The sequence below is a fragment of the Thamnophis sirtalis genome, unplaced genomic scaffold, assembly GCF_051295495.1.
Source record: "Thamnophis sirtalis isolate CommonGarterSnake01/CBP01778 unplaced genomic scaffold, rThaSir2_p1.2 scaffold_5, whole genome shotgun sequence".
Lineage (NCBI taxonomy): Eukaryota > Metazoa > Chordata > Lepidosauria > Squamata > Natricidae > Thamnophis > Thamnophis sirtalis.
The window spans coordinates 84,589,133-84,608,886 of record NW_028261385.1 but is presented as its reverse complement, the minus strand read 5'-3'; the positions used below and the strand labels follow the sequence as shown (position 1 = coordinate 84,608,886).

At 41.4% G+C, this 19,754-nt stretch overlaps 1 protein-coding gene across 2 annotated transcripts in view; it reads left to right on the top strand.

Moving 5' to 3' along the window:
* The window catches only part of LINGO2 (leucine rich repeat and Ig domain containing 2), a 773,861-nt gene extending 754,681 nt beyond the window's left edge, over positions 1 to 19,180 (top strand). For both annotated transcript variants that reach the window (XM_087716140.1, XM_087716141.1), the window contains one exon: positions 16,160 to 19,180. In XM_087716140.1, coding sequence (XP_087572266.1) covers positions 16,196 to 18,016 — 1,821 coding nt within the window. In that variant the 5' untranslated portion in view covers positions 16,160 to 16,195 and the 3' untranslated portion in view covers positions 18,017 to 19,180. The remainder of the gene's footprint in view (positions 1 to 16,159) is intronic.
* The last annotated feature ends 574 nt before the right edge of the window (positions 19,181 to 19,754 follow it).

Sequence of the window (19,754 nt, the reverse complement as noted above, 5' to 3'; positions counted from 1 at the left end):
AGTTTGGCGGTTCGAACCCCTAACACTGCGTAATGGAGTGAGCTCCCATTACTTGTCCCAGCTTCTGCCAACCTAGCATTTAAAAAGCATGTAAAAATGCAAGTAGAAAAATACGAACCACCTTTGGTGGGAAGGTAACAGTGTTCCATGCACTTTCAGCATTTAGTCATGTTGGCCACATGACCACGGAAACATCTTCGGATAGTGCTGGCTCTTCAGCTTTGAAACAGAGATGAGCACCACCCCCTAAAGTAGGGAACAACTAGCACATATGTGCAAGGGGAACTTTTACCTTTAGAGAACAATAGCAAGTTAGGACATGCTTCATTCTTCTGTTTGCAAGCATTCCAGAAGCATCTGCTTAGCTACAGCAACAAACAAAATGTTGGACTAAGATGGAGTGATCTAGCAGAGATAGGATTTTTTTTTTAATTCTTCAAATGGAATGGCAAATGTAAGTATTGTGAGCAACTACGTATATATTTGGGCATACTCCACCCCAACTATTCTTTACTCCCTCTGCAATAAGATGTATGACTTCTCATAAAAATAAATAGATCAAAAAATAGATCAACTGTCCCACTTCTATTTATCTACAAGAAAGAGAAAATATCAATTTATTAAGTAAAGTTACAGAGGGCGGCTTTGTTCACTGATGATATTCAAAGGCAACAGAACAATAAAATCTACTCTTGGTTCAGCATTAAAGAAAGGAAGAAAAAATATTGCTCTTTTCAGATGGTATTTTCTCTCTTGATTTTCTAGTTTCTTTATTTGTCGCCAACCTAACACTTTCTTATCTTATGGTAACTGTATAACTTGGTGTGTCTTAAATCACACAGGCCACTTGTGTGTATCCCAAGAAATGTGTGGTAGAATACAACCTGCCATCATTCAAAGATCATTCAACTGATTCCAGCATCAGTTGAAAAGCATCAATTTATTATTTCTCATTCCCCATGAAGACACTGGTATTATAGTCACTTCCAATCAGATGCTGTGCTACTGGACTGGCATCAGTCTCATGGATAATTCATTCTGACTGTAAGCCTTTGAAATATAAATACTTGAAGGAAACCATAGACTTTGGACCAGTGGTGGGTTGCAGGCAGTACACCCCGGTACGGGCGTACTGGTGCCTGCTGGGAGCCCTGAGTGCCATTCCATTCCGGTGCTCTGCCCGCCCACCGTCCTTACCTGTATTTGAGCTCTTCGGCACTTTCATTCCGCAACGTTGCGCCTGCACAACGCTCTGCCGAGCAGCTGAAGTGTCACGGAACATCGCAGGAGGTACTCTGCAAGCATTCATGTGGTGGCCGTCGGTCCCCGTTGCACCGTGCCGGTTGCACCAGGATTTGGAACCTACCACTGCTTTGGTCTAGCTAGCAAATGTGCATAGTGTTGGGTTATGTTGATGGTTCGAAAATGACTGCATATGTTTTCTATGAACATAATATTATCAATCTGCTAAGTCAGTGGTTCTCAGCCTCTGTTCCATAGACAGTTGCAACAGTGGTGGATTCCTACCGGTTCAAACTGGTTCAGCTGAACCAGTAGTAGTTTGGTGGCCTGGGTCGCTGGAACCAGCAGTGACCCAAGACTGCCACGCCCCCGAACTGGTTCTCTGGGCAGCGGGAGCACTCCCATCTTGTTTTTTGTTTCTTCACATGAGCAGAGCAATTTTATTGCACTGGGCATGCATGCATCAAGCACACGCATGCACGATGCATCCACGAGCAAACCAGCAGTAGTGACTGCTGGAACCCACCCCGGCCTGCAATGTCATAGTGGGTCCACGAAGGCATGAAGAAATGTTATGATTTAAATCTTGAGTTACGTCTTGGGGTCCATAACCACAAAAAGTATTTAAAGGTGATTCATGGTGAAGAAAAGATTGAGAACCACTGCTCTAAGTAATGTTCTAGCCGATACAACTTATTGTACATTATTTGCAGAAAATTTCAATACATTGATGAAAACTGGGCTTGATTCACAATGTATGTTTTCTGACCAAAGCTGCATTGTTTAGAAAAATGAAAAAAAAACACTTTAGATCTAAACAACAACCCAGCCCCAGGGAAAAATATCAATTACCATAAATTATAATCATCATTATATTAAATATATTATAATCCTCACTATATTAAAATAAATTTCCATTGATTCCTGTGCCTATTCATTATGTTTATCCCTGGTAGTAAATAAGCATTCGGGTTTATATAATTGTTCTTACTAGTTGGATTATACAGGACAAAATTTGGATATAGAATCTATGTAATGAATGGAGAATATCAAGTCCAGAAATTAGTTCCTAAAATTTTCTCTAAAATAACTTAAAATGTTTTCTTCACAGGGCCACAGCTGGCAGAACAGATATAAACAGGCAGCTAGCCAATTTTTTATCATCTTGGACAAGCAATTTAAAAACTACTCAGAAACAATCTGAGTGGTTCAGAATAAGAAGTTAAGAGAGATTTCAAAGCAGTATAAACTACTTGGAATTGTGTTGACTCCTTCAGTCATCTTCTTACGTTTTGCCCTCTAGCCATTGATCAATTGCTTGCTTGCTTGCTTGCTTGCTTGCTTGCTTGCTTGCTTGCTTGCTTGCTTGCTTGCTTGCTTATGTGCCAAATGTCAGCTCTTAGCTACCTCCACGATGAACCACCCCTCAATGGAACTTTTGACTCTTTCAATCATGCATCCATGGCCTCTGTAACCAAGTACATCCACCTTGCCTATCTTCCCAAAAACTTCATTTCAGTAAGTCATCACTGTGTGGGGGGAAAATACATCTATGTTCTCCTCCTTATATTGATCACAATCAATATAATGATTCCAACCAATTTGAAACTGCTTTGTTCAAGATTATGTTGATTTCTGGAATCAACCTGAAACGTATCGGTATAGAGCAGTGATGGCTAACCTTTTCTAGGCTGAGTGCCCAAAGCATGTGCGTCTGGACTCCAAAAATGCAATGCACATGCAGTCCCCTTGCACGCGCCCTCCCCCACACATGTGCGCAGGGCCCCCTTGGATGCCCCCTGCCCCACGCATGAGTGCATGGCAGAGACCCAAACACCAGTGGGCCAGGGGAGGTGTGCACGCATGCTCAACAGAGCTGAACTGGGGTGACGTGCCATCAGAGAGGCTGAAGTAGCCTGCAGTGCTGCATTTAACCACTGCGCCACCTCGGCTCTTAAGTTTGCCATCATGGGTATAGAGCATAAAATGGTTGTCTGAATGAGCAAATGATGGCATTCCTCTATTTTTATAATCAACTTGTTTCTTAGTTATGATTTCACACAATATGGTATCACATTCTTGAATTGGAATAAACTGGATCCATATACATAATTCAGATAATCCTCAATTTATGACCACAGTTGAGCCCAAAATTTTTGTTACTAAGCGAGACAGTTGTTAAGGGAGTTTTGTCCCATTTTACAACCTTTTTTTCCATAGTTGTTAAATGCATCACTGCAGCTGTTAGCAACATGGTTGTTAAGTAAATCTGGCTTCCCCATTGACTTTGCTTGTCAGAAGGTTTCAAAAGATGATTACATGACCCCAGGACACTGCAACCGTCATAAATATGAGTCAGTTGTTAGGCTTCTGAATTTTGGTCACAGGACTCTGGAAATGCTACAACGATTGTAAGTGTGAAAACAGGTATTTTTTTCAGGGCCGTTGTAACTTTGAATAGTCAATAAACAAATTGTTGTAAGTAGAGGACTACTTGTAGATTATACTGTAAAATATGAATAGGACACATATTTACCTGTAGTATATTTACTGAATAAACTATAATGGGCAAATTGTAGTAAGCAGTGTTCCATAGACACTCTAATCCCTTGGCCTCATTGCTATATATTGCCCAGAGTCGTTGGATGTAAGATGGGCAGGAAATAAATTTTCTAAATTAATAAATAAATAGACTAGAGAGAGCTTTTGTCTCTGTAACATATGAGCTTTGCTATTCTCACTCTTTTTCCACGCTGCCAAAATCAGTCAGGGGACATTACAATTGACCCAATTCATCTTTCAGTATAGAAGTAGTTACTTTACTGATAATTATTCTGATTGTGACTTTGCTTTATTGAAGTTGCCACACTCATGAGAAATGTCACTAGGATTCTGTGGCTGTTACATGAGGACTTTTGAAGTGCCAAACCCTGCCATACTGCAAGAAACACTCTGATAAAATGATTAACAGAGAAAAAGAGGGAGCTGGAAGACCCATGCTATTCAGAAATGTTCCAGCATACTGAGCTGATAATTAAATAATCCTTGTAGATTATGCGTAGATTGGACATGAGATGAGAGAGGTGATAGATGATTGATAATATGTGTGTCCAAAGGAGTACATTGCAACGTACCTGCTGTTCTTTAAAATGTGTACCTCAGCAATATCTCTACCCTATGGATATTTAGCAATTATTATGCCAGGTAATTTAGGTTAGTCATAAAGAAAACAAACAAATACATTACTGAGCATTTTAGAAAAAGAAAAAATGAAAGAGTGGGATTTGGGGTTTTTTCCCCCCTAAGTAAGGGACACACTTTCCAATATAAAAAGACATAAAGATTGACTGGCTTCATTTGTATATAGCAAATGAGGTCAGATTAGCTCCCTCTGTTGCTTTGCTTAGTAAAAATAATAATTTAGGCAGGCCTTTGAGGCATAAGTGAAGTATTGACTGCTAAACTGCTAGGGATAGGTACAGCTTGTTCTTGTGGCTTTCTTTGTTCTGCTCTTCATGATGATTTATATATTATTTTTAATTGAGGTTCTAAGTCAATTATTGCTGTCCATGTGTATTGCTAGCCTCTTGAAGTGCTGTTGGTGCAAAGGGATAATTTTGAGAAATGATGACAGCGTAAGAAACATGTCATAACTACATGAAGGTGTATTGAGGATAAGCAAGCTGATACATTGCTTCCTCAGCTTCCAAGTGTCAACAGAGAATTCGAAAATACCTTTATGTATGTCAGTTGAGTTATTTGTGCAATTTCTGAAGGACCTTAGCAGCAGTACACAAGAGAAACTCACTCCGTAACTTCATGCCTTTTTTCTATTATTGCCTTCCTTTTTCTGTTACGTGAGAGTGATGTCACTACAATCCAAATGGCCATTGTCACTGGTTTCCCATAATGCCTTTTTCTAAAGACCCTGAGAGGGCGACCTGCACTTCCTAAAGTTGTGTGTGTTGCTGCTTTGTTCTCTAAAACTCCTTGGGGCATTGAGGTCTGTGCAGTTTTCAAGAATTGCTTCACAACATTGAGGATTCTCAAAGCTAGATTTATTTATTATTATTATTATTATTATTATTATACAATTGTATCACAGCGGCCAGTTGTTTCGCCGGACTTGGCATTGGTTACTAGTCGGGCCCCACCCAGGGGCCTAGGACGTCGTAATGTATTTTCGTAATATGCGTGCAGATCCAAGCAGTGCGGCTTTTTGCATTTGACTGATGGTGATTTTGTCAATTTTTAACTGTTTTAAATGTAATTCCAGTGCTTTTGGAATAGCACCCAGTGTGCCAATTACCACTGGAATTACCACTGCTGGTTTGTGCCATAGTCGTTGAATTTCGATTTTTAAGTCCTGGTATCTTGCGATTTTTTCATGTTCCTTCTCGGCGACCCTGCTATCACCTGGTATTACAATGTCTATGATTGTGACCTTATTTTTCTCAACCAGTGTGATGTCTGGTGTATTATGCGCCAGTATTTTGTCGGTTTGTATACGGAAATCCCACAAGATCTTGACCATCTGATTTTCGGTGACTTTTTCAGGCTGATGTTCCCACCAGTTTGTTGCTGTTTTAATATTATAATTTTTGCACAAATTCCAATGGATCATTTGTGCTACTGAATTGTGCCGCAATTTATAATCAGTCTGCGCGATTTTTTTACAGCAGCTGAGTATGTGATCAACAGTTTCGTCAGCTTCTTTGCAAAGTCTGCATTTGGTATCATCAGAGGATTTTTCGATTTTGGCCTTAATGGCATTTGTGCGGATAGCTTGTTCTTGCGCAGCCAGGATTAGTGACTCTGTTTCTTTCTTTAATGTACCTGTTTTTAACCATAACCAAGTTTGTTCACTGTCCACTTTATCTTTTATTTTTTCCAGAAATTGACCATGCAGTGCTTTGTTCTGCCAACTCTCCATTCTTGATTTTATCACATCTTTTCTGTATTCTTGTTTTGTCTGTTGGGCCTTCAGTACATTTTTGTTCTTTACTTCGATTAATAGATGTTCTTGACTTTCTTTTAAATAATCAGCCAGTGCATGTTTTTCTTCTTCAACTGTTTGCTTCACTTGTAATAATCCTCTGCCACCTGATTTTCGGGGCAGATATAGTCTATCAGTATCACCACGTGGATGTAAACTGTAGTGCATTGTCATTAGCTTCCTGGTTTTTCGGTCCAAAAGGTCCAAATCAGCTTGTGTCCAGTTAACTATGCCAGCTGTGTATCTTATAACTGGTATTGCCCAGGTATTTATGGCTTTGATTGTATTTCCACCATTCAATTTAGATTTCAAAATTTTCCTAACTCTGTTGGTGTACTCTCGCCTGACAATAGTTTTTACTTCTCCATGCTTGATGTTATCCAACTGCAGAATGCCTAAGTATTTGTAGGCTTCATTTTCTTTGCATTTAATTAGTTGGCCATTGGGCATTTCAACTCCCTCAGATGCAGTGATTTTGCCCCTTTTTATGGATACAGTGGCGCATTTTTCCATGCCAAACTGCATTGAAATATCGGTGCTGAATACTCGGACTGTATTTGTCAATGATTGGATTTCTATTTCTGACTTTCCATAGAGTTTCAAATCATCCATATATAGTAAATGCGAAATTTTTTCAGCTTTTTTGGCTGTTTGGTAGCCTAATTTCATTTTTTTTAAGATTACTGATAGTGGGATCATTGCGATGATGAAGAGAAGAGGTGAAAGTGAATCACCCTGGAAAATTCCTCGCTTGATATTAACCATTCCGTAGCTCTCATTCCCTACTGCCAACTCAGTTCTCCATTGTTTCATTGCCTTTTCAGTAAAGGATGTAATATTTTTGCTAATGCCAGTTGTTTCTAAGCATTTTATGATCCAACTATGTGGCAGTGAGTCAAATGCCTTTTTGTAATCAAAGCTAGATTTATTTATTATTATTATTATTATTATTATTATTATTATTATTATTATTATTATACAATTTTTATTAGTTTATAACATAGCCTACAAAGAGAATACAAAAGTAAATAGTAGGGAAATTCGGGAAGGGAAATGGATAGTGAGGGGAAGTAAGGAAAAAAGAAGAAAAAGGCAATGACTTCTGACTCCTTCAGTGTAGTAGAATAAGAAATTAACATCCAACCTCAACTTTTTACTTTTACATAATAGTATAACTAGCCATTTCTATAACAACAGATATATCTAATCTAATCTGTAAAACCCAAAATCAAAGTTTCATTTTTTTTCCACCTGAAGCACAAAGCCTAGAAGTAGTTTCCAAGTAGAAATAAAGGTATTTGTATTTTTTTCTTTGATCAAAGCAGCCAATGTAGCCATCTCTGCTAACTCCATCAGTTTTTGCAGCCATTCATCCATTATGGGGATCGAGGTGACCTTCCATTTGTGTGTATAAAATAGTCGTGCTGATGTCAACATATATAACATTGAAGTTCCAACATTTTTTCCCAAGACTTTTTCTATGAAACCCAAAAGAAAAGTCTCTGGTTTTCTTTCTATATTCACTATAAGAATTTTCTGTACTAGGATATGAATTCCACTTCAATATTTCTTTGCCTTAATCACACATCCGTCATAAATGATAAAAAGTCCCTTCATTTACATTTACATTTCCAACATTCATTTGAAATACCTTTATGCATGCTTGACAATTAATCTGGAGTTAAATGGCAACGATACATCATCGTACATCAAAAGAAATTTTCTTTTAAATTATAATTTAATGTACTTTTTAAATCTTTATTCCACATATTCTTCCATTGTTATCAAAGCTAGATTTCAACAGGCAACTGTGCCAGATAGCCAAGTGCCTCCATTGGCTTTGGGGCTTCTCAGGTGGGGCCACAGAGGTTGGTCACTTTAGAAACAGACATTTTCCCACCCAAAGTTTTTGTATATAGATTCCCCAAAATGAAGCATCTGAGCAATTGGCTGCCCTATACCCATGATGGCGAGCCTGTGGCACGCAGAGCCCTCTCTGCAGGTACGCAAGCTGTCGCCCCAGCTCCTCTCCATTGCGCATGCCTCCCACCAGCCAGCTGATTTTCAGGTCTCTGCCGCGCAGGCATGGGGTGCATGTGGGAGATGCATGCGGATGCAAAAGGGGGCATACATGCATGCGTGGGCATGTGGGCAGCATGGGGGGCTCCGTGGCCTGTTTTTGCTCCAGGAGGCTGCAGGGAGGCCTTCTAGTCCCAAAACAGGGGGGATTGCATACACATTCACGGGGGGGGGGGATTGCAGGGGAGTCACATGCACATGTGCAGCAGGTCTTAGGGTGTGGGTCGCACACTCATTGCATTATGGGTGTGGGAATGCACAAGCACTGTCACACGGGGATGCACACTCTTGGCACGCGACAACAAAAAAGGTTAGCCATCACTGCCCTATACGTCTATTCAGATGAGAATTTTGAACCAGCCATCTGGCTTTCCAAACTACCACTTCCGTTCCAGGGTTGTAGTATTTGTTTATCTTCCATGTGGTTACAAGATCCACCAAGGGAATACCAGAGTTGTAGGGTCGATGAGAAGTAAATGGTACGGCCTGTTTGCCAACAAATGGTCACCATTTCTTCTTCAAATCTGGAAGAATGTCCTTCCCTATCAGATTTCTTTCTTTTCTTGAAAAGATTCATGGTGGTGTGAAAAACAAGACTCAAGAGGAGCTTTTAGTCAGGAGAACCAATGCGGTATTGTGGTGAAGATGGTGGACTACTGGCAGGGAGACACAGGTTGTAGTCTCCCCCTTCCCCCTTTAGGCACTGAAGACAGCTGCATAATCTTAGGCTAGTTGTTCCTTCTGAGCTCTACCCAGAATCAGCCTTTGTGAAAAGCTGACTGATTAAACAAAACTTGTCAGATCATGCACTGAGAGCTTCACTTTAAGAACTAGGTATGCACAGCACAAAACAAATGGATCTTGTATTCATGTGGGAGAAACAACAATAGGAACAGTAACAGCCATCAATCAGAATACTAGAGCGATATATAGAAAATGAATCTAGAGCAATTTCATATGGCTTCTTAATTTCTCCAACTATATTCAGCTGTGAATAGGTTTATTATTAGTTTAGCTTAAATTAGTTCAGTTTATTATTTTATTATTTTCCTCCGTACCATTGTTTGCTTAGAATAGTTACACTACATGTTTGTGAGTGGACTGTTTTGCATAAGTTCCAAAAGGCCTGTCTTAGCATTAGAAATAATTTATTACTTTTAATTTCCCCAACTTCTTTTACCCTATAAATTGACCTCTGTGTTCGATCTCAGCCTTTCCTTTTTCTAAATCACATCTATAAACTTTAAGTAATAAAGTCCTAGTAGTTTGTAATGTTGCCAAAAGTATCTATCTCCCTGAGGATCTATTAAACAGGAGGGTTTTTATGACGATAAACAATCCAATGTGTAAGTTATTTAATTTGTTATTGTTGGGCTTTTATAACCCAGAAAGGACAAAGAAGTGTTTGTGATGTTTCTTTGTGTGTCGATGTGTGTCTTTATCAGAAATCCCATACAGGAAGGAGGTAGAACAGTTTTAGTGGAGATTGCAAAATGTCTTGGCCCTGTTCGCTGATAGCAGCCTCATATTTTTTTGCTGATTCAATATTGTCACACCATCTCCACCAATGTAACTATATTTGACAGCATTGAGTTTCTTTTTCATTAATGCCTGAATAATACCCTGTGGTTTATCATAGGTTATTACACACACACACACACACAGATAGAGAGAGGGGGGGAGGGAGGGAAGGAGGGAGGGAGGGTGAGAGAGGGGGGTTGTTTTTCAACCTAATTTAAATGCTTGAGAATTTATTTAGGGTTTTTCATGGTAGTGCTTTTGACTTTACTTCCATGTTGAGATTGATTTGGGGAGGAGGGGTGCTATTTGGTTTTCTTTTAGATATTTAAATCCCTCTGATGTATACTGGCTGGGCTGCCCCATCTCACAATCTGAGAAACTCCAAAAGAAACTAAGAGAAGCACAGAAAGTCGTAGATCCCCAGAGAGATCATCGTTTAATGCAAGTCAAATGGATCTTTTTCTGCAAAAGTATAAGAATATCATATATACTGATGAGAATTTCACTAAAATTTTCTTCTCCCTTGAAAGATATTTGAACACCCCTTCCCTCAAATTGAATCAGGAACATAGTGAGGGGGGGGATAATAACAAGTTTTTCACCAAGCATGTCTTGTTAATTTGCGGAATGCTTAGAAACTGATATAGAACTGAAAAGAAATCTGGAACAAGCCAGGAAACATTCATACAACAAACCAAGTTTATATTTGTAATTGATTTAAAAAAGGAAAGACATTTTCATTGTATGCTCAACCATATTTGACTTCATAACTTTCTAGGCAACAGATGGAAGTAATGTCCCTATGCCTCTGAATAGACTTTTTTTTCTATTCTTCCCAGTCTAACCTTCCAGTGTGGAATTCAGTTCAAAACCTTTGTCATGTCAGCCAAGAGGCGTTGTTCCATCCAAGCATTGGCCCGAAAAACATAATATGGTGACTTTAGGCCAGTCACACTCTCTCTCAGCCCAACTCATCTCACAAAGTTGTTGAGGAAAGCAATGGTGGGATTCACTTACCTTCCCTCCCAGTTTGCAAATATGGGTGGAGCCTCCCACAGCCGCCGCTGCCAGTTCACCCGAACTGGCTAAATACCACTTCTGGAGGAAGGTGTGTTGAATATGTTCACTGCCTTGAGTAATTTGTAAAATAATAAAGGTAGGAAACAAATAGATAAATAAAGATCAGACAGATAGGTTAGATCAGGGGTGTCAAACTGGCAGCCCTCAGGTCAGATGCATCACACACAGGCCACGCCCACCCCACCTCCATGAACGGAAAAAACGTGATACGTCACATGACAGGGATGTGACATAGTGAGTTTAACACCCATGGATTAGGTAGGTAGGTAGATAATAGGATTTTAGCTTAGTCTAATGCTTGAAGTATGCGAATGAATAAATAAACCATTTTTGGTTTAGTACAGTTGCCATAGTTTGAAACCACACAGGAATGGAAGAAAAGGCTTGAATGATGGCTTTTATTCTTGTGTTTTTATTTTAGTATTCAGTAGAGAATAAAAAAGAATGACAGAGACCTGCAGTACTCCAAATGTAATGCTCAGTGTCTTTATTAAATTCTGCACTCCAATCCCAGCTGTTTCTCCACAGTGACTTGTAATTATAAAAATAACTGGTACTCATAAAGAAAATGTGTCAGCAGTTCTTTAGATGTTTCTAGATCTTAACAATACCATTTCCTTCGACGAACAAGAATGCAGATCATAATCAGCATTCATGCTGGGGATAAAAGTAGAGAAATCAATCTAATTTATCTTGCTTCTTCCCTTTTCTCATTCTTTTTGAGAGAAAGAAAGTGGTTGAAAAACATCCACTGAATGCCCAAAAATCAGAATGAGAGCTTGGAGAAAATTAGTTTTAAGTAATCTTCAATGTATGATCATTATGCAGCAACTGCTCGATGCTACGCAGTGATGACGGAAGAAACTTATGACAAGACCCAAAAGAAATAGCCATTGCAGCTCCCACTCACCCCCCATGATCAAAATTTGGGCACTTGGCAGACTGATAGACGCACTTAACACCATAGGGTTACTTCACCTTTCCCCTACCACCTATCTCTCCTCCATCTATGCCTTTTGGGCCCCAGTAGCTCCTACTTCTGTAGCTAACCTTCTCTGTGAAAGTCCTTCTTTTCACTTTGCCTAGTGCAGGGGTCGGCAACCTGCAGCTCTGGAGCTGCATGTGGCTCTTTCATCCCTCTGCTGTGGCTCCCTGTCACCGGTCAGTGCCACAATTTTGAGAGGAACTTCTGGTTGGGGGGAGCACGGTGCGCCAGGAAGAGAGACTATGGCAAGGGGCGGGTTTTTCAGGTCATCTCCACAATTGATAGGACTTTCGGTTAGCACAGGTAGAGGAAAAAGGATGCCACGCAGGGGGGGGGAGACTCTATGGTGGGGGTACCGGACTTCCAATCGGCTCCAGAATTGAATGGGGGGCTTCCAGTTAGGACCTTTGTGGCTCTTTGAGTGTTTAAGGTTGCCGACCCCTGGCCTAGTGACATGATAGAAGTGGTCCAATATTTGAGGGGCTGCCACAAGCACCAAAGGCAGGACAGGAAACAATGGGTGGAAACTCATTAAGGAGAGAAGCAACCTAGAAATAAAGATAAGTTTCCTGACAGTGTGAATAATTAATCGGTGGAACAATTTGCCTCCAGAAGCTGTGGGTTCTCAAACACTGGAGATTGGACACTTAAGAAGAGATTGGACAACCATTTGTCTGAAATGGTACAGTTAGTCCTCAATTTACAACACTTCATTTATTGAACATTCGAAGTTACAATGGCACTGACAAAAGTAACTAATGACCAGACCAAAGTTCAGACACCTGTCAACTGATTCATATTTATGACAGTTGCAGTGTCCCAGGATCATGTGATCACTGTTTGCGACCTGACAAGCAAAGTCTGTGGGGAAACCAGATTCACTTAACAACCATGTCAGTAACTTAACAACTCACTTAACAACCGTGGGAAGAAAGGTAAAATGGGTCAAAACTCAATTAACAAAATCTCACTTAGCAACAGAAATTTTGGGCTCAACTGTGGTCGTAAGTCATGGACTACCTGTATAGGTTTTCCTGTTTGAATGTCGATGGAGATTCTCAATTGTCCCAAATATGCTTTTTCAAGAGGCAACTGGACTTTCTGGTTTTTCTTTGAAGACGTTTTGCTTCTCATCCAAGAAGCTTCCATCCAATCAGAGCTGAAGAAGCTCTCGGATGAGAAGCAAGAAACCAGAAAGTCCAGTTACCTCTTGAAAAAGCACCTTTGGGTTTCCTGCTTGAACTGGGGTTGGGCTAGAAGACCTCCAAGATCCCTTCCAACTGTGTGATTCTGTTCTCTCTTCTTGATCCTGGCAGCTTCTTGCTCCAAGCGGGCTTGGTCTGGGCTTTCTCATGATACTGCAACCTGATGCCACATTGTTGGGGCTTCCCTGGGCATGGTGCCATGCTGCTAAACTGCACTGAGGGGGCTGAGGCTCCTAAAAGTGGCAGAGGTTTTTCTCTGTGGCTAGGAACTCTTTGCAGCCCCTGAACCACACTGCACCAAGAGCCACAGCAAGGCAAGCATTTCCAGAACCAGTTGTTCTTCAGGATGCTTGTCAGCTGCAGCACAGTGGAGAGAGTTGGAGGCAATCCCTTACCATTACAATAGTGGCGAATATCTGTAGCTCAGGAGTAGGGTGAGGGTTAAGGTTCAGTCTCCGAGCTTGTGGGTTGGTTTCCGAACATTTCGTTACCAGGCTATGTAACATCTTCAGTGGAGTTTAGGGGATGTGAGTGTCTGTGTTCTGTTTATAAGGGCTTCGGGTATGGGTGTGTCAAGGGAGGGTCTTGTGATGGGTCAGCATCAGGGAGTTTTGTGATGGGTCTTGTGATAAGGAGATTAACGGGTCAGAGTTATTGGGAGGTGAACTGCTGGGCAGTGGGAATTGGTTAAGGTTTGGTGCTGTCTCTGACTGGCTGTGTGGTTGATTTGGATTCTGGGGGGTCCGTAGGCTGGTTGTAGGTCAAAAGTGTCTGTTGATGGAATTGTTTGTGGAATCCTTACCATATCAAGGCTCAGGTCGGAGGGACCAAGCCCACACTGACTTAGCTTGAGTGTCTCCTTGGCTAATGATTCACTTAATAGCCCCTGGATTGCTGTCACTAAGTGGGGTACTCACAGGACATTGTGCTTTATGACCTTATCAATAGAAATTCTGGCCCCAATTATGGTCAAGGACTGCCTGTATACAAGTAGTTTTCAACTTACAACTATTTGTTTAGTGACCATTCAGTTACAAGAGCATTGAAAAAAGAGACATGACTGTTTTTCACACTTATGACCATTGCAGCATCCCCAGAGTCACAAGGTCAAAATTCAGACACTTGGCAACTGACTCATATTTATGACAGCTGAACTGTCCCAGGGTCATGTGATCACCTTTTGTGACCTTTTGACAAGCAAAGTCAATGGGGAAACCAGATTCACTGAACATCTATGTTACTAATTTAACAATTGCAGATTCACTTAACAACTGTGGCAAGGAAGGTCCTAAAATGGCAAAACATGCTTAACTGTCTCGCTGAGCAACACAAATTTTGAGCTCAACTGTGGTTGAGGACTACCTGAAGTGGACCCAAATAGGCTTCCACCTAGAGCTATTCCTTATTACCTAATGCCATTAAATTCAAAACCAGCATATATGAATTCAGTGGCAGAGAAGACTAGAGGCTTGTGCATATGAGAAAAATTTTGTACCTATATGAAAGAGTAACCAGTCATGTATTTAGCCCACCATCGTCTATCAAAACCAACACAGTAAAAACATTGGTAGCAAATAGCAGCCTTGCGCAAATTGGTGCCTTCCAAGTATGTTGGACAAAAGGTCTTTTCAAGCTGGTTTGGGTTGTAATTGAACATAATTTGGATTGAATGTCGTGTTTGGGGGAGCTGGTATAAAAGAATCTCAAGGGAAGGGTTTGGCACTTCATAATACAGTTGTTCTGACCTAGGCTTTCCAAAAGCACAAGCCGGTTCCTCATCCTGAAAAAACACATTTTGATTAGTTGAATTCCTCTCCAGCAAAGTCCCAGCCAGCAGTCTTTCAAGGGATTTCACAACTGCAGACCTTTATCAGTCTTGAAGAGCTGCCAGGCCGATATCTTTCAAACGCCACTCTGTAGCAGACAATACTTGGAAAGAAGTCAGGAACAGGTCTTCACTCTAATGAATTGAACTAATTGTCTCCTGCAAACTCCCCTCCCCTTTCGCTCCTCTTTTTTCCCTATGGGAGGGGCCATTCACCATCCACCTGTGGCTTTACTCTCAAGTTGACCCTTGTTCCTTAGCTGTTCCCTTCTCCTGGCAGCTCTGTGCATGGTCACACTGGGAACAGGATCCAGCTGTTCTTCTGCCCCACTGCTGTCCAACTTCAAAGGCAGCTGATAACTGTCAGATGGCTCTGGCTCAATCTCTTCCTCCGATGGAAAGCACTTGTCAGAGCCTTCCCCAGATTCCAGACTGGTCCTTGTTCCTCCCCAACTTTCTCACTGTAAGAATCTGCTGCCAGATCCACTGGCCCCTGGTGGGCCACAACTACAGCTACTCATGTACCTATTTGAGAACTATTAAAATTAGGGAGCTGAAAGTTAAATTATATGCCATTCAAGCTTCAGCCAGAGGATATTCCCCTGTTTTCAAAGAGGGAACAAGGCAGTTATGATTGCGGGAGGGGTGTGGGAGGCATTGCTGGAGGAGTGTATCACAGCCTTTTATATGTTTGCTAGTGCTACAAAAATCAGTTCGAGGAACTGCCCCAACAACTACAGAATGGTGCTAGTAATTATACAACTTTTCCTAGCAACTGACTGTAGCAATTGATAGGATCCCCTTAAGAATTGAAATAGAAAATGCATAACTGACATATTAACCATGAAAATCAATTGATAGTAGTTCTCTTCTGTTGAAAGAATGCCTGGGTTTTAAGCATTATTATGTTTTGTTGAAGAGGGAGAATCAGCATAAAACCCATATTGGGGGTCAGGATTGGGGAATCTGCAACTCTTCTGATGCTGCTTAACCACACTAGAACAGCTCCAAGGACATGTAGTTCCACAACATCTGGACGGTCACAGGTTTTTTGTTTTTGATTTCAATGCAATCCCTCAATATTAGTTCAAGTTTCATTTAGCTGCAGTAGCTTTTCACTGAAAATGAACATGACCTGTCAGTTTTCCTAACTAATAGTCATTTCTCTCTCTCTCTCTCCCTCCGTCCCTCCCTCCCCCCCCTCTCTCTATTTCTCTCCTTGGCAGGCCTGTGACGGAGGATTAGACAACATTAGTGGAGTCATGCTTCACACAGCCATATCTTGCTGGCAGCCATTTCTAAGTCTGGCTGTGCTGCTACTTTTCATAGGCTCCACCCTAGGTTGCCCAGCTCGCTGTGAATGCTCAGCACAGAATAAGTCTGTCAGTTGTCACCGGAGACGCCTGATTGCCATCCCTGAGGGCATCCCCATAGAGACCAAAATCTTGGATCTTAGCAAAAACAGGCTAAAGAGTGTCAATCCGGAGGAGTTCACCGCTTTCCCTTTGCTTGAAGAGATAGATCTGAGCGATAACATCGTGGGCAATGTTGAGCCCGGGGCCTTTAACAGCCTATTTAATTTGCGTTCTCTGCGGCTGAAAGGGAATCGTCTGAAGCTGGTCCCTTTAGGAGTCTTCACCGGCTTGTCAAACTTAACAAAGCTGGATATTAGCGAGAACAAGATTGTCATCCTGCTGGATTACATGTTCCAGGACCTGCACAACCTCAAATCCCTTGAGGTTGGGGATAACGATCTGGTTTACATCTCCCACAGGGCCTTTAATGGATTGCTCAGTCTGGAGCACCTCACTCTGGAAAAATGCAACCTAACTGCTGTACCAACAGAAGCCCTTTCCTACCTTCACAACCTCATCAGCCTGCACCTGAGACATCTCAACATCAACCTGTTGCCTGCGTATGCCTTTAAGAGATTGTTCCACCTGAAAAACCTAGAAATAGATTATTGGCCTATGCTCGACACGATCCCTGCCAACAGTCTTTACGGCCTGAACCTCACTTCTCTCTCCGTTACCAATACCAATTTGTCCACAATCCCTTATGTCGCTCTGAAGCACCTGGTTTACCTGACCCACCTGAATCTTTCCTACAACCCCATCAGCACAATCGAATCTGGCATGCTTGCAGATGTGTTGCGCCTGCAAGAGTTGCACATAGTAGGAGCCCAGCTGCACGCCATTGAACCTCATGCTTTCCAAGGCCTTCGATTCCTCCGCGTGTTAAATGTGTCCCAAAACCTGTTGGAAACTCTGGAAGAGAATGTTTTCCATTCTGTCAAATCCCTGGAAGTTCTCTGCATAAGCAACAATCCCCTGGCTTGCGACTGCCGCTTGCTCTGGATCTTACAAAGGCAACCCATGCTGCAGTTTGGTGGCCGGCAACCCATGTGTGCTGGTCCAGACAGCGTCAAAGAGAGGCCATTTAAAGACTTCCACAGCACTGCCCTTTCTTTCTACTTCACTTGCAAGAAGCCCAGGATATATGAAAAGAAGCTGCAGTACTTGGTGGTTGAAGAAGGGCAGACGGTGCAGTTCTCGTGTCATGCCGAGGGAGATCCTCAGCCGACCATCGCCTGGTTGACACCACGACGGAGACTGGTCACTGCAAAATCCAGCGGGAGAGCAACGGTGCTCACAGATGGTACACTTGAGATCCGGTTTGCTCAAGATCAAGATAGTGGGATTTATGTTTGTGTGGCCAGCAATGCTGCTGGAAATGACACCTCCTCAGCCACCCTCACCGTCAAGGGGTTTGCCTCAGATCGTTTTCTTTATGCCAACAGGACTCCTATGTACATGACAGATTCCAATGACACCAGTTCCAATGGAACCAATGTGAATACATTTGCTCTGGACCTTAAGACAATACTGGTGTCGACAGCCATGGGCTGTTTCACCTTCCTTGGGGTGGTTTTATTTTGTTTCTTACTACTTTTTGTCTGGAGCCGTGGGAAAGGCAAGCATAAAACCACCATCGACCTCGAGTACGTGCCCCGTAAAAACAATGGTGCAGTGGTGGAAGGGGAAGTTTCAGGACCACGCAGGTTCAATATGAAAATGATTTGATGGTTGTGCTCTAGCGTTATTAATTTTGCCCCTTTCCTTCTTCTGTGGCATTCGAACCAATTCAACACGCTTGGCAAGTAAGGAGGCCAGGCTGGAGGCAGGCTCCGCTTGGCCACCGCCGTGTCAAGCAGTAGATGGAAATCAAAGAGACTATCTCAGATTGTACAGCAGAGCCTCATGTTTCGAGGCAGTGTGAGTGGGAGGGCTTTTTTCCTTTTTTTCCTTTTTATTTTTTGCAGAGTTTGGCATACAGCACTAATTGTTTGCATTGCAAATTTTATGGCGTTCTGGGGATTTCAGTAACAAACGGTTGGCTCCTGGACACTTATTGGAAACATTTTTATCACTATAAAGCAAACAAACAAAAAAGAATCCCTACAGTATAGGATTTCATATTTTAAATGTGAGAAAGAAAGAGAGAGATGGATTTGTTTACAACCTACTCTGCAGTAAAAATTTGCATCTATAGCTCATTTGCTAAATCCTTGCATCTTTACCTTCTAGTTGGTTCAACACTGCAAAAATCAATGTATTACTGTAACATAACATATATGTGTGTATGTAGTACAGTAATACACACACACTATGTATAGTTTAAAGCAATACAGGTGAGAAATTTTGTTCCATCCACAGTGACTGATCCAAGTGTGACATCCCTCATCCCAAATTTCTAGCCAAATTTCAAAATTTGACTTCTGAAACAATTAGAGACAATAGTGTCTGAGATTTGAATTTACATCCAAGACATGAAGGAAATAACCAAATCAGACGAATTTGTTGAACACTATTGTGGTTCTCTTCATGTAAAGACAAGGCACACACTTAATTTTAATACAAAATGGATTTTAAAAATACAGACGTGGGATCACACTAGAACAGTTCACTGTAAAAAGGTGGAGATCTAACCTTGACCACTTTTGGAGGCATAAAATCTGGCAGATCACACCTGAAGGACAAACCCTTCTATTTATTTTTTATCATGCCCTGCCAAACACACCTTCATCCACCACCATTGCCACATCTGTTTCAATTTCTGATCTATCGTTTAGAAAAGGTGAACATGTCCTAGGAAAATGAACCAGGGCAGTGTATTTTCACTTCCTTAGGAAAAAAACCTGTCAGTGTTGCATTTATGGAAGCAAATGAAAAAAAAATGTACAAAAATTTGGGGGGATAGAAATAGGCCCTCCCTGATGCCAAGAAACTAAATTTGGTATAAGAACAGGAGATGCCATTCACTTTTGTTCAGGCCACATTATTGCCAAACTATAATGTCAGTTTTGTATTTATTGGTGGTGAAGGCTGAACAACAGAGTCCTCCTGCTGTGTCTTCTTCATGCAAAGATGTCCTGGCTACTTGACCCTGTAAGAAAAAACAAACCAGAAAGGTACTGTTTCTGTTTTCAATATAGTAAAGCAAAGAATTGAGAGTGGGGAATCAAGTCTCTTTTGGGTTATGTAAAACACAACCGAATGAATTTTAAGAGCATTTTGCTTTTTTTTTTTTTTTTTAATACTTAATCCCTTGCAATACATATACGAGAGTCATACACCCAGTGTGAATAAGCACCTGCTAAGGAAAATGATGTATGCCTTTGGTATTAAAATTCAAAGCAGAGGTAGGGAAGCATTTGCCTGCAAGGTAACTCCCACAATTCCTTTCAGGGGGGACACACTAATTGATGGAAGTAGTCCAAAGGCAGAAAGAACAAAGGTGCCCCTCCAATTATATACACCA